The 24,797-nt window shown below is 46.0% G+C and overlaps 1 protein-coding gene across 1 annotated transcript; it reads left to right on the top strand.

Annotated features, from left to right (window-relative positions):
- Positions 1-3,293: 3,293 nt before the first annotated feature.
- LOC121837120 lies at positions 3,294-23,220 on the top strand. The gene is made up of 6 exons (XM_042292599.1): positions 3,294-3,307; positions 4,443-5,324; positions 21,476-21,671; positions 21,847-21,868; positions 22,840-23,012; positions 23,146-23,220. The coding sequence occupies exons 1-6, from the start codon at positions 3,294-3,296 to the stop codon at positions 23,218-23,220; spliced, it is 1,362 nt and encodes a 453-aa protein (XP_042148533.1).
- The last annotated feature ends 1,577 nt before the right edge of the window (positions 23,221-24,797 follow it).

Raw genomic sequence — 24,797 nt, 5'->3', positions numbered from 1 at the left:
CAACGCCATCCTCTCGACTTCAGGACTTCGCTCAACCTCCGTCGAGAACGGACGTGCTCTTGAAGCTCTCCGTCCTCGCCGAGTTCCCCCGCTCCGAAACGCGAGCCTCCAGTATAAACATCGAGAGGCCCGCTCCCCGGTCGGCGGCCCCCGATTTCGCCTCGCCGAGCCTGGAAGCCCGAGATTCCTACCCCACATGGGTGGGGCCGACACCAAACGGCTGCCTACGATGAACGGCATCCATTGAGACCACACAAGTCCACAAGTCCCGGTGAGCCCACCACTTTTAACATTATCAGACTCCTAAGACACAAACCGAAACCCGCCCAGCTAAGCCAAACGACGAGCACGGCGGCCGGCGCCGCCCGCGCCATCAGAGCGCAGCTCTCAACCCGGCAACAGGCGGACGCTTGCCCCTAACCATCATGGAAAGTAGTCAAGCATTATCCCAGCGCCAACCGACCAACCGAGATGAAAATGAACGCGCGGCCGATCTCAATGGGAACCCCAACCCAAACAACGACGAGTCACACAGTAAAGATGCCTCGCATCAACAACAGGAGGAAACAAATAACTTCTCTTGGACGGACGTAGTCAGCAGGCGAGCCCGAAGACAACAACTTCAATCCGAGAGGGAAAAGGCCGCTGCTGCCGAGAAAGCACCCAACCACTCCTCAAATCCCCGTAGGAGAGCAGGTGATCCCGGCTCCCCCTACACTCAGGAGAACCGGAGCCGCCGAGCACAAACACAAACGCTGCACCAAAAAAGGCTACCGCCCCTCCCGATCGACGACTACAAAGTGGTCATCCGGCCGAGAGACGGTCTCAACCTCGGAGCCTGGAGTACGGACAAGCTCACACGAGCCATCCTCGTGGCATCTAAACTCTCGTCCACCGAAACGTCCGATATCACTATAAGAATCCGCCGTGACCAGAACCTGGCGATCATCAGCACCCCAAGACTAGAGACATCCTCCCGCATACAAGCAATCTCGGCGCTAACTCTCGAAACCAGGCAATACGAAGTCACAACATACCTGGCAGTCCCCGACAATTCATGCAGAGGCATCATCTCCGGTGTAGACACCAGACCGACAGCCGAGACACTCACTGAGGAATTACGTGCCCCCGGGACCAACATCTTGTACGCCAGAATGATGGGACAGACTAACACTGCCATCATCACATTTGAGGGACTCAAGGTACCCCACTACGTGTACCTATCGGGCGGTGAATACCCATGCAGACCCTACCAACCAAGAAAACAAATATGCGGCGTTTGCCTGGGCCTAGGACATCGCACCGACGTGTGCCCGCAACCGGAGAAGAGCCGATGCACCACCTGCGGAACACCTGGCGGCGCCATGGAAGATCACCAGTGCCAACCCTACTGCATAAATTGTGGCGGTGAACACCCAGCGGTCGACCCGCGCTGCCCGGCCCGACAGAGAGGACCATACAACAAGAAACACGTCCAACAACACCAACAAATGCAAGGACGACAGAAATCACCCCTACCACCGCCACCGCCCCCACCGCCCCAACCAAGAAGTGCAGACCCTCAATGGCCGAAACTACAAAGCAAAACCTGGGAAGATCCTAATCCTTTCATCTTCCTGGCCGACTCCACACCGCAAGATTGCCACGAGCCCAGCCCACCCACAGGACACCCGAAACACGTCGGCAGGAATAAGTCCCGTTCCAGCTCGAGGTCACAAAGTCGGCCCCGGACATACGGAGAGACGCAGCGAACGGACCAAAGGGGAAAACAGAAACCCACCCTCCCCGGGGATGACCGCAACGAAACGAAGGTAAGCTGGGCAGCGCAGCCTCCTAACCCTCCCTACGTCCCCACACTCGCAGACGCTCCCTCCCCCCACACACCAGTACCGGACACTATACGGGATATCATCACAAAGCGAACAATCATGACAGCAACCGACACGCAGACGACAGCACAACCAGATTCAGACACGTTCGCAAAGACCAAGGAGCATTTTGCCCAATCCCTACAGAGTTTCCGAAGAGAAATTCAAGAGGAGTTAAGGAACTTCCGAGAAGAAATCAGGGCCCTCACCAGACAACCCATAGAAGAGCTCAAGGAAGCACTCCGACAGACACCACGCGAGGAGAAACTCGCACCCGCCGAAAAAATACGGCAGGAAATAACACAGGACATACAGGAAATGAAACAACAAATAATACAGCAGATTGCTCTACAACTCCCCCAACTCATCCACGCCGCTCTAACAGACCACCGAATCAAGCTCTCTCAGGCAGAGCCGAACCTCCCGTTGCACACGGACACACACGGTGAACGCGATCATCGTGAAGCGAGACGAGTACACCCTTACCACCGACCGACTACCGAAGCCTCCTGTGTCCCTGCTGTAGCGGCACAATCCGACGTCTCTCAACGCCAGCCCCAACACGAAGACAAACACTAGGAAACAAAACAAAAAGCACTCTCCCCCTACCGCCCCCGTGATCTCTACGCGAATCTGGCAATGGAACTGTAGAGGGTACCGACGCAAACGCGGAGCCCTCACACAATACCTCAGCACCCACACACAACGCCCCGACGCCATAGCCATACAAGAAACCAATTGCGCCCCCAACCTGTCTGGATACGAAACATATGTGCAGAATACAATCCACGGAGATACACCGCGAGTAGCGACTCTGGTCGCAAAACACATCCCCGTCATAGAGCATACCATGGACAGAAATGTAGACATCCCACATGTTCTTCTGGAGCTCCTCCCCCAGAAACGCGGAGGAACCAGCCTCTTCATACTGAATATTTATAGTCCCCCCAAGGGTGGCAAGAGAGACACCTTCGACAACATCTTCCTCGACGCGATTCGAATAGCCCGACCACGAGAAAACACCTTTCTTGTAGTGGGGGATTTCAACGCGGCACACCCAGCCTGGGGCTACGAACATGAGACAGTAAAGGGACGGAAGTTAGCTACGACTATATCTAGGAACCAGCTAACCCTCCTGACCGAGCCTGACCAACCGACAAGGCTGGGTAACAGCGTAAACCACGACACGAGCCCGGACCTAACGCTCGTGCGAGCAATAAAGCCATGTACCTGGACAAACCTCCAAGAAAACCTGGGGAGCGACCATTACATTCTTGAGACTGAGATCCAGACCCAGGTCGGCCGAGGCCACGGGCACACAACGACTCATAAACTGGGACGCCTTCCGACAGCTAAGACCACCCCCGGAGGGGGAAACAGCAGAAGCACACCCACCCCTAGCACAATGGATCCAGGAACTTAAAAATGACATTGACAAGGTGACTACGCAGGTGAAAACCACAAGTGCAGCCCCAGTTATAGACCCACATCTACTCCACCTGTGGGAAGCTCGCAGGGACTCACCCGGAGATGGAGAACTCGCAAACACAACCGAAAACTCCGAAAACGCATAGCAGAGCTCACCTTAGAGGCAGAACAGTATGCCGAGGAACTCACACAAACCAACTGGTACAAACTTTGTGATCAGCTCCAAGGAACCCTCGGAACCAAACGGGCCTGGACGCTTCTCCGAAGTCTCATAGACCCAACAAAAACCAAGGCGGCAACATCCCACGCAATCACCAAACTTCTTCACCGAGAAACACGAAAGGAAAATGAGCTATGGGACGCTCTCAGAGAACGTTACTTAGCAACTGGCCCAAAACCCAAATACTCTTCATACCCGCACAAAGAAGCCACGCATCCCCTTGACACAGACATCACCGAATCCGAAGTCCGAAGCGCACTTACAAACCTAACCCGAAGCACGACACCAGGTAAAGACGGCATTACATACAAAATGCTTAAAAATCTCGACGACGGATCCATCACCGCCCTTACGGCTTATTATAACGAGGCTTGGAACACTGGTACGCTGCCACAAGATTGGCGACATGCAGACATAACCCTCATACCCAAGCCGGGCAAGCCACTCTCCCTCGAGAATCTTCGCCCCATATCTCTCACGTCATGCATAGGAAAACTCTTGGAGCACATAGTCCTTAAACGACTCCAACCACACCTGGAAGCCATCAACTTCTTCGCAGAGACCATGTTCGGCTTCAGGAAAAACCTATCCACCCAAGATATACTTCTCCAACTTAAAGAAGACATCCTCGACCACCCAGGACGGGCACAGACAAGGGCGGTTTTGGCTCTTGACCTCAAAGGAGCCTTTGACAACGTGTCACATGACGCCATCCTGGAAGGCCTCGCCCGATCCCAATGCGGAAAGAAGACCTACGAATACATACGAGCTTTCTTATCCGACCGAACCGCCACCTTGGGGATCGGCGATCATCGATCCGACCCAATCCTGCTCACGGGAAAGGGCACTCCCCAAGGTTCAGTCCTCTCGCCAACACTTTTTAACATTGCCATGGCAGGGCTTCCTCGTCTCCTCGCCAAAACACCCAACATCCAACACGCACTGTATGCCGACGACATCACCATATGGACCAGCAAGGGCTCGGACGGCCAGATACAAGACAACCTTCAGGAAGCAGTAGACACCACCCAGAAATTCGCTATAGCAGCAGGACTCAGCTGCGCAGCTGAAAAGTCTGAACTCCTGCTCATCCGAGGAGCACGCAAAACTAATGAACGGAACAAGACCACAGACGAAATCACCATACACCTTGAAGGCACCCCCATACCAAAAACCGACCGTCTAAGGATACTTGGCTTGCACCTCCAAGCCAATGCAAAAGCCACCCATACCGTGCAGCTGCTAAAGAAGCAATGCATCCAAATAGCCCACCTCATACGCAGAGTCGCCAACAAAAGAGGCGGCCTCAAAGAAACCGATACCATTAGGGTTGTGCAAGCACTTCTCATCAGCCGAATAATATATCACGCCCCATACCACAAACTAAACCAAACGGAGCTAAATAGACTCAACATCATTCTCCGCACAGCGATTAAAACGGCCCTTGGACTCCCCCCGTACACCTCAACCCAACGATTACTCCAACTCGGCCTGCACAATACTATTGAGGAACTGATCGAAGCCCACACAACCGGACAACGCACCCGTATGAGCTACACAAAGACAGGACAACATGTCCTTCGCAGACTCGGCTATCAGAGCTTCGAAATCCCAGAGCACACCATCAAAGTAGGGCCAGCTCCACCCGCAATCACTGCCAGGATACGGGTCATGCCACTCCCACGAAACATGCACCCAGAGCTCAATGCCGGAAGGAGAGCGGCAAGAGTGCGTGCTCTCCAACGACTGCACGGAAACGACCCATGTACCTTTTACACCGACGCGGCAGAATATCCCGCACCACATAAGTATATGAGCATAGCCATCTGCGATTCCAACGGTCAGAACAGGACAACGGCCTCCCTTCGAGGCAAGCTCCCCACCACCACCTCGGAAGAGGTGGCTATTGCATTGGCCTTAGCACACTTATATCACACAATCAAGGATCATGAGGTTCCATGCACTATCATCACCGACTCACAAGCGGCATGTAGAGCATATGCCAGAAACTCCCTCTCCCATTTAACATTACGAATTCTATCACCCCTTGACCCCTCCTTGCTACCACCGGTCCGCATTATATGGACACCTGGTCATGCTTCTCTTCCCGGTAATGAGAGCGCACACGCGCTCGCCCGAGAAATAACCCACCGGGCATTACACGAAGCGAGAGAGGAATTTAGCACCAGACACTACAGCACCAACCTTCCCCCAGCCCCCCTACTCACTTACAATAATGTCACAGAATACTACCGCTCCCAGCGCAAAACCCTTCCTCCCCCACACAAGTCACTAACCCGGCAGGAGGAAATCGCATGGCGCCTACTACAGACCCACACCTACCCAAACCTATTCCATAAACAACGATTCTTTCCCACCAGGTACCCAGACATATGTCCGGGTTGCCAATCCCCACAACCCACCTTGTACCACTCCACATGGACCTGCCCAACCCCATTGGGAAACGGCATCAAACCTATCCCCCATCCTACATTCTCGTCTTGGGAGGCTGCGCTGACCAGCACAGCGCCTGACGATCAGCGACGGCTGATTGAACGGGCCAAGCGTATAGCAGAAGCCAACGGAGCCCTGGACTAAGGGCACCGCCCAAGAACGAAGCAACGACCTCACTTCTTAAATAAAGTTTTTCTCTCTCTCTCTCTCTCTCTCTCTCGACTTCGCTCGGAACATTTCGTGAATGGAGCGCGCACCGAACGCTGTACCGCCGATGAACATGGGGACGCTCGCAATGTGCGTGCGAGTTTTCTCATGATAACTGCTGTTTCAGCTTGTAAAATTTCGTAACTGAATTTATCTTAATAGTGATAATTTGCAGTGCTGACTGACTCGATTTTATCATCTACAGCACTTAGTTGAAGGCTCATTTCCGCCGCCGGGTGAGGCTAGAAATTGTTGAAAACGTAGTTCTATTGTTTGTTTGTTTGTTTTTTAATCGCGATCTCCTGCGCGATAGCAGAAAGCCGGCAAAAGCGCTCCTTGAAGTGCCGCTGGTGGGTTAATTCCGTTGACTAAGGCGCTTTGAGGCGCTTGATAGTCGCTGCAGGAACGTCTCGTGTGTTGCGATCTGCGTTTTCGAGCCCAGTGTGCACGTTTCTTTGTTTGAGTCATGGCATCCGCCAGTGTGGCGACAGGGGAACAGCGGCAGCGAACGTGCCAGCGATAGAAATTGGAGGTGAGTACTCAAAATATTGCATCAAATAGTAAAATAATTTGTGGCTGCTTCGAGGCTTTCTGCGGTTCGATAAAAGTACATCTAGAGCGTCTTCGTCGTTCATTCACAAGGAGATATAAGAACAGGGACACGAAGATAAAAACGAGTAGCGGACATTTCGTCGAACGCCGTTTCATCGAGCGCCATTTCGTCGAATGAACGGACATTTCATCGAACGCCGTTTCATCGAATCGCTAAGGGCCGTTTCATCGAATTTCTTTGTTATGGCTCTGTACCGAGTTTTGGGGCATAACAGTGCTTTATAGATGTTTCACTTTGCATTTGTTAAGACTAAGGCAGTCACTTGTGAAATTGTTTTGAGGGTGGTGTCAAATCACTAAAAATAATAACAATTGGCATCAAAAGAAATTAAACAATTGGGTATGCGACTTACTGAAAAGCTTTAGTCATGTACATGACTGAAACCACGACACTGCAAGTAAAGGACAGACACTTAAAACACTTTTAATTGTCTGTGCTTTTTGTTTTTTGTCTGATTTTTAACTGTTTCACGTGACATCGAGAGGGGTCATAATATCATGGAGGCTTTCTTCTCGAAGCAGGATATGTTCACGATGGAACTTTTCTCGTCACTGCACCCAATGATATAAAAACAGAAACAAAACAAAAAACAATAAAAAAAAACCAGAGAGTTAGATGAAGTTGTGTGTAAAAATTAAAGAAAATTCGAAAATATTACAGACTAACGCTGTTCAATGAAAAGGCTTTTGATGAAACGGCTTCTATGAAACTGAGTTCGAGGAAACGGCGTTCGATGAAACGGTGTTCGATGAAACGGCTTCGATGAAATGGCATTCGGTGAAACGGCATTCGATGAAATGTCCGGACCGAGATAGAAACAGCACAGCAAGACGATATGTCGCAGCTCCGGGCGTTTACAAAGTTAATTGAGGTTCCCGTTTCGTGTATCGCTTGTTGATTACAACTAAAAGCGGCTACGTTGAAATAGGCCCATTGCAAGCAAAAATGTATGAAGGGTTCATCATTTCCAGTCATGCGGAAAGCAATGGAGCTTAAAAACATTCCAGCCGTACTTGCCTTGCCGGATTCCATGCAAGCTACATAGGTCCTCGGACAGTATTCGACGCTTTCTGTCGTTATCCGTGCACCCTATCACCCAGCAATGGTGTCCCGATGACCGGGCGACTGTCGCCATCGAAGACCGTGGCTCTAATTAAGTTTGGGAGTTTGAAACGTAGAAGAAAGCGCGAACGAAGTTGGGGCACTGCAAACGCCCAACACCGGCCAAGCCTCTCATCCGGGACTTTCACTCTTTCTACACAATCAGAAAGGAGGAAAGCGCCGGTAGCCCTTTCCCCTTTTCTCTCTCGCTCTCAAAATGGCGCTACCCATGATAAAACGGTCTATAGTAGGGTCCGATCCCCCTTGACGTTCTATGGGCTCCGGCCCCGAACAAAGGCGGCGGTCTCAAGTGACTTTCGGCGTCAAACTAGAGTTAACGCTTTAGGCACCCACACTCACGTCATTTGGGCTTCGGCTCTGGGCAGAACCAGACAACTCTGAACTAGGGTCCGAACTCCCCTGACACCATAGGGGCTTGGGCCCCGGACTAAATACCACAGTTCAAACGTGGAATTAGGCAAGCTAGGGATTGGTTTCCTACTGTTCATGGTACCACTACTGTAGCAGTTGAAGCCCGCACGTAACCTCATAGTTGCCTAAGATTATGATAGCGGTACTTCGGCGCGCTCGGTATGCCCCGTGTTGGAGTGCCTGGAATGTGCTGTGCCCTGACCAATGTACTTCAAGCCCAGCACTAAGACGACAGTTTGTGTGCTATTCTGGGGAGTGGTGGGATCACAAGCTACCTCTCTTGGTGGTGGCTGCTACCGCCGCTGTGTTGTTCAGTCCTCGGAAAACGCTGCCCGGTTGCACTTCCCTTGCCAGTGTTTGAAGGGCTAGGAGAAAGGGTGCCATCCGCTCCAAGGCATTGATGTGCCAGGTCTATTGGAGAGGTGTCCATAGATAAGCGATAGTTTACTTCAATCCCAAACAAGCTACCCCCCTCCCCCCCCCCCACTAGGAGTTCTTGATCTGCCTATTTGGACCTCTCCTCAATCTTTCACCATGATAAGTCCTGTCGCTTGGGTAGGTGCCTCTCGGTATAGGGTTATGCCTTAGACCTGTTTGGAGATGCCTTATATAGGAAGAGTTCTCTGGCAGAACCATCAGGTATACATTGCAGTTGTCCTGCAAAGTTTGCCAACTGGCGATCTGTGGCCTCTAATTTTTCCACACCCTTCCAGTCTTTCTCGTGGGATCTCGAGAAGTAGTGTCCTTGTGGCCTTGCATCTACCAAGAGTTTTAGGAAAAGTCGGTTCTGTACGATTGTCAATACAGATTTCTCAGAGTTTACCTGTAACTATGCGCTTGGCTCTCACCTCAGCATGCAGTACTTCAGACCAGTGCCTGCTATCGACTCACCATATTCGGAAGACTCGGAGGAGGGAGGACAACCTAAGGGAAATTAAGTCCCCTCAAACCAGGTTTTTTTTCCTGTGTTCATTCAAACACGGGACTTGTGACCAGGGTTGTAAAGTACCTAGGTACAAGAAACTGGAGATCGGTATCTATAGGTACTTTTGTTGTACCTGAGGTACAAACCTATACGTGCTTTGATTTCTCGGTATCTGTAGTTGTATCTTAGATACATTTTCCAGTAACTTGTAACTAAACGAAGTTACTTTTTACAGGTCCTTTTCTATTCACTTCGTCAAAATGATAGAAACTAGAAATCTTGAAGTATTAACACACAACTATGTGCGTGAATAACGTTGAGTTGGGCACATCGGAGGCACTGACTTGATCGAACGACGTTTTAGTGAACGAAACCCCGCCTATGATGTTTCATCGAACGACACTTTAGCGAATGTTGGTGTTCATTCGAGCGAACCGTGGATTAGCGATGCCGTTCTAGCGACACAAATTTATCGAATCGCTTCGGAACTCCGTTTAGGGAAAATAGCGACCTGCTTCCTTCATCTCAAAGCGAAGTCGACTTCATTGCGAGTTTGAAGCTCCTCTGACAGCTATACAAGGGAGGAGATAACTTGAAAGATGTGTGCAGTTTATGTTGCCTGTATCTTGTCCTAGTGGTGGCTCTCTTCTGCCATAAATACAATATAAAATATAATTAATAATAAATTATAATTACAATCGTAAAGCAATGTAACATCGCGTATATATTACAGTTTCCCCTCAATAAATCGGACTCTCATTTTGCGGTTAACAAAACTAGAAAAGTTCCAAAAGAAAAAAAAAAAAGCTTATTTTTCTTTCGACTATAATGAAAGAAAAAAAACGAGGAAGCTTGAAGACTTTCGCTCGTCGTCGCGAAGGTTAGGTGCATATGCACTCGATTCATGCGTTTCATCATGCGGCCGACGTCTTCGGGGCCCGTCGACGTCAGCACCGGCACTGAGGGCTAGAACGTCAATAAGCGAGTTTCGACGGTTTCGGCGTGACATGGTAAACAATGGAAGCCGTGGCCTCGGTGAACCAATAGGAGCGTGGAGATAAGGCACGTGAAGACTCAACACCGATGGGGACATCGCATTGACACCAGTAAAGCCCATTTATCGAACTAGTTTTTGTGTGTATCCTTTGTATAAAAAACTTTACTTCCAATATTTTCTGATAAATATGGGCAAAATAAATAAAGTATCTTTAAAGTGACTGTATCTGTACCTATAGGTACATTTTAAGCAAGTACCTAGGTGCGTGCCTGGGTACCTTTTCGAGTAACTGCAACTGTATCTTAGGTACATTTTTTAAGTAACTTTTACAGCCCTGCTTGTGACCAATCGAATGTTTGAGGTGTACCCCAAGAAAAACGACAAGGTACCCTCACACAGCTCTTGCTAACGATGCAGAGGTTTCTTTCACCCAGCCACTTGCGATACAAGAAAATTATAAATAACAAACGGGGTTAAACATCGCCATAAGACAGGCGTTGTTTTTAAAGCGCACTCCGCTCGAGGAGCCTCCACTTCCAGGGCTGTGGAAGTTTGCTGGGGACATTTTGGGACCCAGGTGTTGAGTGCACATATGGAGCTTTGAACAAGCAGTTGTGAACTTAATAGTAAGTGCGACAGAGGCTGAAATATAATTACCAGTTCTGACGAATGGTACTTACCTGAAGTTAGAGCGGGAATTATACGAAGCTTATGGACGCTTTACTATCAAGTTCACACACCCACCATTGCCCAGCCAAACAATGTACCTCACTCTCCCTACCGCGCGTCGAAGGAGCTCCTTGCACATGAATTCAACAGCCAGTTGGAAGCTAAAATCACAAAACAAATTAAAGAAACAAAATTGCGAATGAACATTGATCGCATGTGTTTTCTGTCCGCGGGGGATTCTCTCGGCGGCAAATAGTCTTGCAGCAACTCGGGCAGATGACGAAACAGGGAAGTACGTCACTGTGCAGGGGTCGGGGCGTGTAACGCCACTTGCCTTCAATTTCCAAAATAGCTTTGAAACGTAATTAACGTCAGTTTCTGTTTCTCACGGAGAAATCAGTTGTGAACTTGAATATAAGTGCTTCCATGGGCTTTGTATAATTCCCGCTCTAACTTCAGGTAAGCACAATTCGCCAGAACTGGTAATTAAAAGGCGAGGATCCTTCGGAGAGCACAGTGTGAGTCAAGCCGAATCTTTATTTCCGTGAGATGCAGTGGAGATGCACGGTATCGCTGTTCGTGGCGTTCTTGTAGAATACACTAGAAGAAACATACGCTTTCGTCCCTAAGCTAGAAAAGAGGAAGTTTAATTGTGGGATAAAGAACTGCCCTTCATGCACTGAGCGTAGGTCCACCACAGGTCGCTAAAGCGACCGGCCGCTACTGTTTGATCGATGCGCAGCGCATCGTTTTAGCCTCGTCTAGAGGCGTTGGAACTATTCGGAAGATGAAGAGAACGGTGATGGTGGTGGAGGGAGCGAGCGATATTTTCCTCCTCCTCCCCTGTATTGTTTAAATGTGTTTTTAATTTCTAGGAGAGCAATTGCCTCCTTTGTTGGAACGCCACTGCTAGTCTACGGTCTGAAGTTGACCGGGTAGATGGGCCTGTAACGCATGTAGTAGCTTCGCGGTGGGAACACCGTGTTGACGTTGTAGTGGTAGCCCTGGCGGTCCTCCTTGCGGAAGATGCACCTTCCGTGCCAGCACTGCAGTCTTCCGCAACAGCGGGGATGCCGCTGAATGCCGCACTGAAGAAAGAGAAACGAAGACGAAAGACGCCTGTTGTGTACCCACCACTCCGTAGCAATTATTATCAAATTACAAGTTTAATTGCGGTTACATTTATTCGTACGCGTATTTTGTGAGGGTGAAGGGGGATTTCACTTTCCTTTCCCTGTGTTAACGTGAAATATATAGAAAGTAGGGAGGGGGAAGCCATAACCCTTGGCATCCGCCCAAAGACGTCATAGCATCCATCCATTTATAACTTGGAGACTTTTGTTTGGAGCGTTTGTATTCGGTAAGGCATTGAGTACGCCATATATAAAAAAAATAGCCCGTTGGTCACACTAGTGGTGTCCACACAATGTGGATTAAAGCATCGCATTTGTTCAACTGAATTGAGGCCGTCGACAAAAATGTGGAGGCTCTGGTAGTTGTCATCACGTGTTAAAGTTGGATGGGGTTATGCATACGGCTGAGCCCTTTTAATTGGGCGGTAGCTTCGGTTCAGTCAAAAGTTATATTCATTTTCAATCAAAGGCACAAAACGGAGCGGTTAAGCCTTTCAAGAGTAATACTTATAAAATTACAATCCACACAGACTTGAAAAAAAATATTAAAAAATAACGAAAAGGGTATTTACGTTAAGTTACTGACTACCAGGTAACACAGTAACACAATACTCAGTAATAAGTACTGGCACCAGGTCACACAGTAACGGAGCAAAGTATTCAACACTCAGGAGTAAGTATCTGAGCATAGTACTAAACACCGAGACGAAAAAAAGATCGTTACTTGTCAGTTTACGATTCTGTCAAACAATTACTAACCACAAAATAAGGAAATGTAAAAACGTAATTACAAAAAATAAAAAAGGAAAATTCGCAGTGACTTTTATTTTTAAATTCCTCTAAGAATTCCTATAAGTTCCTATAATGTAATGCATTATAGGAACTTAGTGGGGGAATCGGTATGTCACGTGACGTATATTTTCCCGCTAAATGTAGCCGGAGTCGTCAGCTCACTTGACGTCGATTTGTCTCGCTAAATTTAGCGGGGAAACTGGATTGGTCTCTCGGTCACAGGACGTGAATTTTCCCGCTAAATTTAGCGGGTAACTGAATTGGTGTAGAGGTCACGTGACGTCGATTTCCCGCTAAATTTAGTGGGGAAACTGAATTGGTTTTCGCTGTAAGACGTAAATGTTCCCGCTAAATTTAGCGGGGAAACTGAGTTGATGCATAGGTCACGTGCCGACAATTTCACCAAAGACGTAAAGGTCACGTAAAGTCAGGTGACGTCACGTGACGTCACTTTTCCCGCTAAATTTAGCAGGGGAACTGAAGTCTATATGTCCCATAAGTCGTGACGTCAGGTCATGTGACATGAATTTTTCCACTAAATTTAGCTTAGAAATTGAATTCGTGCATAGGTCGCGTGACATCAATTTCCCCGCTAAATTTAGCTGGACATGCACGGGTGGACGGACGGACGGACAAAATTTTGGGACGGAAGGTAACGTTAAAAAGCATGTCATGCTTTTAAACAAAAGCATTTTATTTGCTCGCATGACCGAATTTTCTAGAAGTTTGCGTCGGACAGCTTGACTTTTTTCTCCATAAGCATGGAGTCTACGCAGAGCACCAAAGATCAGATATATGCCCAGCCAAAAAGACTGAAGTGTTTAATCTTAAGAAGGGAATTTAAGTTACTTGCAAAAAGATAAAAGTTGGAGTAATAAAAAATTACTCCCGAAAGCATTATTAAGACACCAAGTCACTCATCAAAGTATTTGTTGGTATACTAAAGGCTGACCTTCAAAAGTATTAGTGAGATCCCAAATTACTTCTAAAACCAGTTTGAATCCATGTGGCGGAAGCGCCTCTCTGCAACCTGGTGCGCACTCCTACAACGCGCACCTTTCTCCCTACCGCGGTGTAATGTTTCATAGAGAAGTGGCGCCACCTGTTGCCTGACAGTAAAATTAACTTCAAATCCTCGGCGCGAAAGGGCAATGGTATCTTCGTCGCGCATATGGCATAAACATTTTGGCTTACGGTTTATCAAAAAGTCTGCGCGACTGGCAAGCAATATTCTGTGAATAAAAGTACCAGACTACTAATATATATACGAATTTATTTATTTATATCAAACTTGCTGCTCGCTTCGATCTCTGCCGCGTCGCATCGTCACCGCCATCATAGCTCAGTGGCTAGAGCACTGGTCTTGTAAACCAGGGGTCGTGAGTTCAATCCTCACTGGTGGCTGATGCAGGTTCTTTTGTTTTTTGTGTGTGTGTTTTTGAGGTTTGGAGGCTGTACGTCTACCGAGAATAGCCGACTTTAAACGAAAAGGGACTCGTATGATCACGTTTACTTCAATTCTCCTCCACAGAACACATATTCTTATTGCAACACAAGTAATAGAATGTCAGCGTCTCCAGTTTCCTTTACTTTTTTTTCTTTAATGTAGACACGTATGTATTTGATAGCTCTCAGTTTTATTTTTATTGTTGTTTTGTAAAATATCGGCCTAGTATTTGAAAGTGTAATGCGTTGACTCACAATGGCGAAATTTTTTTAGCGAACGATTTACCTCAAATATGGTTCAACACATTAATAGGTACATCTGAACTGGTCACCCGAATTACAAATCACAATTTTTTTTCCACATTATTTTTAAGTTTTGCCTGCGAGGCTGAGAGGCTCTATTGGCAGCGCTGAAAATGTGACGTTAATGCGAGAAGTTTGATGGCGTGCAGTGAATGCTAAGCTAACTTACTAGAGGTTACCTCAGAGGCTCAGTTGTCCAACTCCCACGGATTAAATTCGAGAAGTTTGATGGCGAACTCCCGCGGAATGGAGTACCCGCACCCCCCTCACTCACTTCAGTCCGCCTCCCGTCATTTGATGCGCCATCTAGATTTTAGTTTCATAACTGTGTGTTCCATAGAGTACGGTAGAACGCCATCTAGACGCTGTGCTTCGAAACATAGGTATTCCTCAGAACACACTGCAGTTACCATAGCAGCCGTCCGGTGCGTCGAACGACGGGAGACGCGCCAACGTGCGAGCAGCGTCTAACTTAGCGAATCTACTAACGTTGTGCTAAGCTCATGATGTGACGTCACCTCACTGGAAAGCGCGGGAAAATTTGAACGTTGGATTTGGGATCACCTTCATTTGTCTTTTTCTCAGTTGCTATTTTGAATTTGGAAATATAAATAACATGCCAGGAAGAGTAATACTGGAGAATTCCGAAAATATGTGCAGCTCTCAGACCATAGCAAAAATAAACGTAGAAATGCCTCTATTAAAACACGAATAAAAATAGTCACGTGCAGTTTTATTGCATGATTTGTATATTATGTCGAAATTGTTTCTTTTGACCAATGTATATATCTAAACTCATTGGGTTCGTCTTTGTTTTGTGAAAAGCGAATTAAAACAATACGAACTCAGGAGCAGTTCTCCAAACAAAGTAAACTTTAATCATGCACAAACGGAATTATTTGAAGTTTGCCTTTGTTAATCGCTATCACTGATTGAAATGAGTTGACAAGTGAAATAGATCTAACCATAAAATAGAAAGCGGTCTAACGAACCTCACAAATATTATGCAGCGTGTTATCATAATACACAAACAATTCTCTTTTGTCTTTGCAATTTATTTGTTGATAACTGAGCACGGAACTTTTGTTATACACAATTAGCATTCGGCCTCGGAATTCTAACTAGCACATCTTGCTTCTTAGCGTGCCTTGAGATTGTTTTAGATACCAATTTCCTCATCAATATCCATCCTACTTTTTTTTTTTTTTTAGAAGTTTTTAGGGACGACGCAGTCTGCATCCCCGCTTCCCACCTTTCCCTCTCCGCTGCTTTAACTCTCATATTAACTGACATTTTCTTATTTGCGCCATTGTTGTCAAAACATTTCGACCTAAGTTTTTTTGTTAACTTTTTTCAATTTTTTTATCGACGCCCTTCATGTACAAATAGCCTAGAACTCTCCGTGCCTATCGTTCCCTGAGTCTCTCTTCAAATGCTGTCTTATTGCTAGCCGCCTCGGTGGCTCCGAGGCGAGAGCGCCGGCCTACGGATCCCCATGTGGCGGGTTCGAATCCCGGCCGAGGTGCCCGCAATCTGACGGAGGCTTATTGCGGAGAAGGCGCCGTGTAACCGAGCTTTCGGTTGCACGTCAGAAGATCCCCAGGTGGTCCAAATTAATCCTCAGTCCTCCGCTGGGGCGTGCCAGATGCCCGTCGTTGGTGTGGCACGTAGAACCCCCAAATTTGACTTTGATGTTATTGCTTACTAGCTTACCTGCCCTCAAATAATAACAATCCCATATCACATTGTACCCCCTGATTCTGTGTTTAATGATGCGCTCCCAACGCCAGTTTACCCACGCGTTGCTTTACTTCTAAGCTTGCTTTGATATCAGATTTCTTACACAAAACTGCACTGCCAGAAGTTTAACTCAGCACCATAACACCCTTCCTAATTTTCCTTACCACTTCATGTCTGCTATAATTCCACAAAGCTCTATTCTCCATTACAGCTCTGTCACTCCATACCAAAGAAGACGCGACACTTGTTTTCATATCCAGGATATGTACGAAAGAAATAATTTGAATAAAGAAGCCACTGATATGAGGCAAAAAAAAATTGTCTGAAAAAAAAAAACTACTTTTGTGATATTATGCTTTAATTTGTAGACTTTGCATACAACCCGTCTAAAAAAAGAAAAAAAAAAATATTGTAATACAATTTTTGGCTACCACAAAAATTTTGGTGGTCGCCTTTTAATAACATGCTCCCTGTGTTACAGTAAAATGCAAACATTGAAAGACGCCATTTGGAGTCCAAATAGGAGGTCCAAGAAGAAGAGACTTTATGAGATTTTTTTTTTTTCAGTAATCTTGGAGGGGGTTGTTAGCTGCAATACTTCTATTCGTTTGGTGTCATAGAACCAATGTTCGCATTGCGTGTGTTATTTTTTTAAAGCCTCGTTTTGCTGCGTTCTAAATAAATGACAATTTCTTTAGTTTTTTTGCAGAGACGGGATCAATGAGAGCCAGAAAAAGCAATGCGGGCATCGATGCCCGCAACTTTCCAAATAGCCAAAAGTTCAATCCACCTCATTTCTTCAACCTATCAAGAAACTGAAAAAGTACTTTTTGTTTTTGCTAAGAAATTATTTTTTTTAAAGTTGAGCCTTTCCGACCATGCTTCGAGGCGCCCGCCCCGTAGGCGACGCGCGCTGGCGTTGGCCAGGGAAGCGTCAACGGTGTGAGACGCCGCCGCAAGGTCTTCAACGCTCTCCTGAAAACACGTTTTATTCAGTTGGACGTTATCCTGACTTCTATCCATCCGTACGTTGGGTAATTTACTCTTAATTTTACTCTACTTCTGTCCAGGTAACTGCCGACGAACGCAGGCCTGAATCGTTCGCTTCCCGAGTTTGAGAATGCGTACTGCGCGTCGGCCAAATCTGTCGTATGTCCAAATATAAAAAAAAAAAAAAAAAAAAAAAAAAAAATTTAGACCGGATAGCTTTTTACCGATGCAATATGCTAACGGGGATGTCGCTTCTCTATTGAACTTGAATGTATTTTGATAGAATATGTGGTGCTACCAAAAGCAGTGTAATGATGGAAAAAACATTCCACTCTTTGCGGCGGAGGCCTCATACCCCTGAGCTCACGTACGCTGTGCAGTATTTTAGACTCCGGAATCCCCTGGAGGCCAACAAAGCGTGTCTGAAATTCAGAGCCCGCTTGTATTTTTAGAGGAAGTGTGTTTGATAAGAGGTGGAAGTTACACGGGTGCCGTCTTCGCCATCTGAGCGTCAGGCTCGGCGGACATTAGATGAGGTCAGAACCGTCATAGTGAGTCGGCTCATTAAAGACATTGCTGATTAACAATGGTTTCATTGCTGATGTTGCAATTCTAGTATTGACGACAACTACTATCAGAGGCTTGAACAATTTACAGGATTTGCGAAATGGTAATAGTTTCTTAGATATTCATCGGTCAGTTTTAGTGTTTTTACTCCCGATTTTAATATTGCGCACGAAAAGATTGCCCCAAGCCCTGCCCACAATGACGCTTAGAAGAGTGACGTAGTTGTTTGCATGACGTCGTCACTTTCTCGGTAGCGCGTCCTTGGTGGATGCGCCAACGAACTTCAATCCGACCTAGCTCTATCAAAATACCTTTCAGTTCAATGGGAAAGCGACATCACTGTTATCATTTTGCATCGGTGAAGGGCTATCCTCTCTGAACTTTCTTTACATTCGGACATGCGACACACGAGGCCGACGCGCAGTACTTTGGCAAAAACATATTTAATTACAAATCCAATATATAATCCATAGAAAAGTATTTAACTAGAATTTACCACGAGAGTATTTGATCATCTTCGAATAATTTTGCAAATATATTTTGTTTTGATATTCTGACATATTTAATTTTAAAATTTAACCCCGCAAAAAAGAAAAAAAAGTAGAAAAAGACCGTGCCCAAATAAAGTCTGAGTGTATACGTATACCAAAAATCAAGTGCTCAAAAATAAAAATTGCAGCTCTAAAAACAAAATTTATTTGTCACAAGATAGGTGGGCAAAACATCACGGAAAACAATGTATTCAGACACATTATGTCGTTAGTGCGGAGTCTTTAAAAAATTAAATCACTAAGCTAAAAAGCTAAGAATTATATTCATCTCGTTCATTCGTTGTTCATCTCTTCCTTCTTTTTCCTTCGATGTTTATTGTGCACAATTCGTGCTAGAAATTTTATGATTTTTGTTTTGTTTGCATATGACTCATCGCGAAGAGTGACAAAAATTGCACTTTGTTGGGAAGAACAGTGCCCAAGGTTGTATTTCGGGCAGTATTTAAAATACAAGCAAGCATTTGAAATGCTAAATTTTCAGTATTTAGACACAAGTGACAAATAGATTCATTCCCTAATATGTATTTAAATACGAAATACAAAATACTTAGTCTTCTAAATACGTATTGCCCCAAATTGTATATTTGGCTGTTTGAAATACTCAACTCTTAGAATGTAAATACAATTCACAAATACATTCCCTAATATGCATTTAAATGTTAAATACAATATACAAAATACTTATAGTATTTTAAACATGTACTTTATACACTTGTATTTTAAATACTGCCCGTTCCTGACGTAAATATAAGAAGTGATACAGTGCAACCTTTAGGACACTTTTGGCAACACTCCCCCTATGGTCGAGCGCTTCCGAATTCGTTGTACTTTAAACCAACAGGGAAGTGATGGCCACGACCATCCACCAAAAACGAGAGGCGGTGTGGGGCCTATCCCGTTATCGATGCACGTCGCATGACTTCGGCAGTACAGGACTTTCTTATCATGGACCTCGGCGCCGTCAGTGCGCTTCAAATTTCGCCACAGAGACGTAGTGCAGGGCCGCCTCACCTCTTGGTACCACCCTCTGCAGGCTGGTTCCCCAGGAAGGAGCTGCGCATGCGCTGCCCATGCGCAGAGCAGCAAGAAGGACGCCAGCAGCAACATGGCACGCGCGCTCGAGTCTGCGAGAAAATAGTTGAACGCACTGGTGAAGGAAGTCTGCTTTTATTGCGCAAATGACGACCTCAAGACACGGAACTAAAGTTTCCTTCAAAAGAGTACTATGGAGACTCCCGATGACTTTGATGATGTTATTATGGCCAAGTCGGTTGTAGATGGTATAATTGCCTAAAGGCGGGTAGTTGGTCCACTCGGCCGCGAAACCGGTCTGGGAGGGGGGACCCGCAAACGTGGAAAACAGCATAGGATCGCGGTGGCGCTGTAGTCGACTTTCCCTCAAAAATATTGTTGGCCGTGAACTTCCAGCGTGTTGCGGTCGCTCCGAGTTCGCGGCCTTTCATTTATTAAGGAACATCCGCTTTTTGACGGTGCTAACATTTCGCACGTACACGATTATGAAGCCTGAGATGGGAATTGAAATGAAGACGGACAAAGTAAACTCAGCTGGGGGTTTATTGACCAGAAAATGCGAGTAGATACACATTCCCGGAAAAGGTTGGAAAAAAAAAACACACACACACAGAAAAGCGTGCTAAAATCCAGAGTGTTTACGGACACTAATCAGGCCGGTTATTCGATCCCCTCCAAGGTTCACCACACCACTTAGACAAAAAATGGGCACGCTAAGGCCCAAAAAGGAAACATCCCCCAAGTATAACAGAGCTATTCCTGCTATTGGCTGAGCCCCCGTAATTTGTTTTTCTTACTGCAATCCGCTTAACATCAAACCAGAAGTCAGGGCAAGGAAGAGAAATAGCTAAACTTTATAAACTAAATAAACTATACCAACGAGTATGTCTCTTGTAAAGCGGGACGCGAACATAAATTGCACGGTTCAATATGGTTGCCAAGGCACTTTCGCAACGCAAACGTGTCTGTTTGTTCTCTACACCAGAAGATCACACCACTTTCCTTTGTGATTCTTTACACAGATTGAGTGATCTGAAAGGTTCGTTTTTCCAGTTTGAGAAAGGAAGTGTTACTCCGGTGTCATATCGTTGGAAGTGGAATGGAAGGACAAGTCGATGGCCGTGCTACAGACCGACTAAACTGGTTATTGTTAGCGGTCCCGAAAGGTACAAAGGCCATCTTTAACTAAAAATTATTAATTGCTGTTTCAAAATGTACTAGAAAAGAAAGGTATTCTGGTAGCATAATGGGAATTACGTACGATTTTGGGTGACGTTGTAATAACTTCCACTTGGAAAGGGATACAGTTTATTTACAACAGGATCGTGCTGGTTTTATGGAAAGCATGCTAGGAAAGTTTGATCTAGACATTGCCCCCACTCAGGACACGTCAAACTAGGTATCAGTCATGCCGATGCACTAAGACATACTTGTACTTATTGTGTCAGAGGTGTACATAGCAATCAAAGGAACGTTTATAACCCTTGATTAACCAATGGCAATATACGTTGCCAAAAAGAATTGAGTTACTACAGGTCATGTGTAAAGGGCAGAACTTTGAAATCCGAACGGCTACGTACGTGCCATTCCCGCGCCTCAAATAACTCCCAATAGATGCGCAAGGTGTCCAGAGAAGTGCGGCGGGCACAACAGAATGATGGCTTCCTCCACAAGGTGCGGCTCACGGTATGTTCCCTTTGTTGTCAATGAAGTTTTTGTATTAAGCCCTTTAATTGTTATCTAACTTACTTCTTTTGCATAAATAGGAATTCCTGACGGTGCATTCTGCATATCTTTGAAGAATAAGAGGGCTGTAGCGTTTGCACAGCGCCTATTGTCTTAACAGCGTCTACAAGCGTTGCCGTTAGGAAATGGTGTTCTATATTCTCGCTCGCCGCATTCACGGTTGCGTGAAGGGGTCTCCTGTGATATATACGTTATAAAACAAGTGTGTCTGGATATGCACATATTAACAATGTTTTCACAAGCATTTTCTTTTTGTGACAGGCGTCACTTGTCTGAAGAAGATATCCCAACTATTCTTTTCGACTGCCCAAGTGGTAGCAATTGTTCCATGTTGGACAACTCGGACGATGACTATGTGGAAGCCCCAGCCAGTCAGGGTTCCTCCGACGAGTATTCATTGGACTTATCCGACACAGATGAATCACAAGTGCAGGAATCAACAACTGTGAAGAACAAGGTAAAAAAGACAAGGCACTGGGTCAGAAAGATTTGCAGCTCAATGAAGGCTTTCAGACAAGTGAAACAATTCCACGGGTGACGGCGGTAGAAGCGAAAACACCCCTGAGTATGTTCACTAAGCTCGTTGATGAGAATTTGATAGAACATATCACGTTTGAAATGAATTGCTTCAGGATCCAGAAAAACAAAACAAAGGTGAGCCCCATCAGAAGCGAGTATATCAGAAAGTTTATTGGGATGATTCTCTACATGTCCGGAGTGTCCTTGACCATCAGTCGCACGTATTGGTCACTGTTGTTGCGCCAGTCAGAGATCGCCAAATGGATGCCCCATAATCGCTTTGATCAAGTGGTTTCTGTGTTCCAAGCCAGCAACAATGATGATGAAAAAAAAAAAACTAAAATCAGGATGGCTATGACAGGCTCTTCAGGATACGTCATATCCTTGATATACTCAATGATAAGTTTCAGCAAGGCGCAGAAATGGAGCTTTGCCTTGCAGTGGACAAGATGATGATACCTTTCAAGTGTAGATACAGCCTGAAGGTTTATATGATGAAAAAGTGGGGTTATAAAGTTTGAACTCTTGCTGGAAGGTCAGGCTATGTCTATAAGATCAAGCTTTACGGCGACAACCTTGTTGTTCACCCAGAAGACATTGAAAACGACATTGGTGGAAGTGGAAAGATTGTAGAGCGACTAACTGATCGCTGAAAGGAAAAGAGATCTTCTGTGACAACTTCTTTGCCTCAGTTGAACTTCTAACTGAAATGAAGCTCTGCGGGCTGGGATGCACTGTCATTCTGAGGAATTGGAGGATGGGGCGTTGGCCACTGAAGAACAAAAAGTGATTGTAGTCCGAAGGCCGAGGTGTTTTTGACTTCCGTTTAGAGAAGGACAGTGGCATTGTAATCTGCTAATGGTATGACAACAGAGGAGTCATCATGAGATCCAACACGCACAGCGTGAATCTCGTGGGATCCTGCAGACGCTACGAGAGGAAAACCAAGACGTTCAAAAAAGTACCTAGACCGAGCTTGGTCAAAGTCTACAACAGGCGTATGGGTGGTGTAGACCGAGCGGATCAGCTCCTTTCATTCTACCGAAACGAACTCAAGAGCAAGAAATGTCACAAGAGGATCATTTTTCACCTGCTTGATGTTGCAGTTGTAAACAGCTGGTTACCCTACCGCGCTGTAAAGGGCTCCCAGCTGCAGCTTGCACGGTTCAAGCTGCAAGTTGCAGTCGGCTTGATGAAGGCAGAAGATGCTACTGAAGCAGACCTCGAAGGCTGTCGGTTCAACACCCTGTCGAGCCAAGCCTCTGACATTCCAGATTCGGTGAGATACGGTGGTGTCATCCATGTCCCGATCAAGGTCCCGCAAAAGAGTGCGCCGCGGTGCAAGCAGCCAACATGCAACCGACGTAACAGGATAAATTGCAGGAAATGCAGGGCATATCTTTGTATTGAAGAAGATGGACCATCCAAATGTTTTCAACAATTTCACAGGGAGTGACCTGGTATTCCTGGCGTACACATATGTGTAAATCACTTTTAGTCAAGAAAAAAACCTTGTTCAGACCTGCCCTGTTTTTTCTGCCTTATTTATTGCCCTTAAAATAAAACCACGATGTAAGATTTGTATTTGTGCAAGTGGTAACATTATGGGAAACAAAGGGATAATGCCAGCTCGCTACAGCTTGAAGCTCAAATACAAAAGTCTGCAAATTGTTTCAGAATTAAATCTCGTGCTTCCTTGGCTTTCTGGTTTCTCGCGTCTAAAAAAAAAAAAAAAAAAAAAAAAAAAAGCTTTTGTTGCAAAGACGTTTCTGAGCACTGTTTATAAATCGGACTCCCAGAGGAGTTAGATTACGCCGTTTTACTTCGAACAGAAACAGGGATGAAAACAAAAATGTAAAGTTCCTTCACCGGACTACATTCCGGATTTCTCTACAAGATTCCGTTTGTTAGTCAGTGCTGCGTGGTCCCGAGATCTTCATGTGTTATGACCGTCAGACGGAACAAAAACGGGAATGTTAGAAATTAGCCCCTCAGTCCCGAACTTGCGGATCAAGGTATTTGGCACTGCCCTCTTTGGAAGAAAAAACTCCAACTTTCTGCTAGCCTTTTTTTTCGATATTTGTTTTATTGTTTTTACTTCTAGATTTACAAGGGGCATAAAATTAATTTTGGGCTAGAATAAATGATTTTACATTAGTACTTCACTAATGCGCACCGTTTAGTGGGCCAAAAGAAAGAGGGTAGAAAGTCAAAAGCCAGCTTTTCGGTACGAACATTTAAAGATATCGCGACAATTTCGTACATTCTCTCCTTCTAAAGCACTCCGCTATTTCACTACGATACATCCGCTGTACCCAAAGCACGTCAGCCGACCCCAGCTCACGCATTGGACACGAGAACTGACTGTGTGCTTTGGACATATGCGCTCGTCAACAATCAATTCGTCAACAAATACTTGGATTCGCGTTCGTGGCCAATGAGTGCCTTGACAGAACTTATCATCACTTGAAAAAGACAAGTTATCTGGTGCGCTTAAAAAGCACGGTGAAAGCTTGGAGTCATTGCACTGGTGCCCAAGCATGTCACGACCACGTGATTTCTCAATTCGCTTTTAAGTTGAGGATTGAAGCATGAGGAAGAAGATGGAAAATTATTTCATGACTTCTTTCAGCGGATTACAATAAGAACTATGCAAACGGGGTGCGGATTTCGTGAGTGGGTTGCTCTGTTCATTTTTGAGGATGTCACCTTCAGCTCGGTCATTGGCTGGTAATTTCCTGTCTCAACTGCACTCTAGCGTGATTGCGCTCGTAAAGGCGAAAGGTGCTACCGCGACACTTAATCAATTAGAGAACCACAAGCAGCATTAAATCACAGTATAATGGGGAGTTTTATGATACTCTTCAATACGATTTCGGAAATATTATTTTTAAAGCAATATAATTAAGACGGTGGCCGTCGGACAGAGTTTCCCGTTAGTCAATGGAGCGGTGCCGGCGGGGCCGGAGGGCCTCAGGGGAAGGCCGGCTTTCGCACCCTCTACTAACATCTACAGAAAGAGTAAGCTCTCCGAACGGCATGTGCACTCACTGTTCCACTCTAG

This window comes from Ixodes scapularis, unplaced genomic scaffold (assembly GCF_016920785.2).
Source record: "Ixodes scapularis isolate PalLabHiFi unplaced genomic scaffold, ASM1692078v2 PGA_scaffold0__279_contigs__length_252992795, whole genome shotgun sequence".
Classification (NCBI taxonomy): Eukaryota; Metazoa; Arthropoda; class Arachnida; order Ixodida; family Ixodidae; genus Ixodes; species Ixodes scapularis.
Note: the sequence above shows the minus strand (reverse complement) of the source record. Positions and strands in the feature narration are given on the sequence as shown.

Coding starts and splice junctions, on each gene's coding strand:
- LOC121837120 (XM_042292599.1), top strand. Junction 5,325..21,475: donor GAATATCCCGCACCACATAA/GTATATGAGCAT, acceptor TTTTTGTGACAG/GCGTCACTTGTCTGAAGAAG. Junction 23,013..23,145: donor CCTCTGACATTCCAGATTCG/GTGAGATACGGT, acceptor TTTGTATTGAAG/AAGATGGACCATCCAAATGT.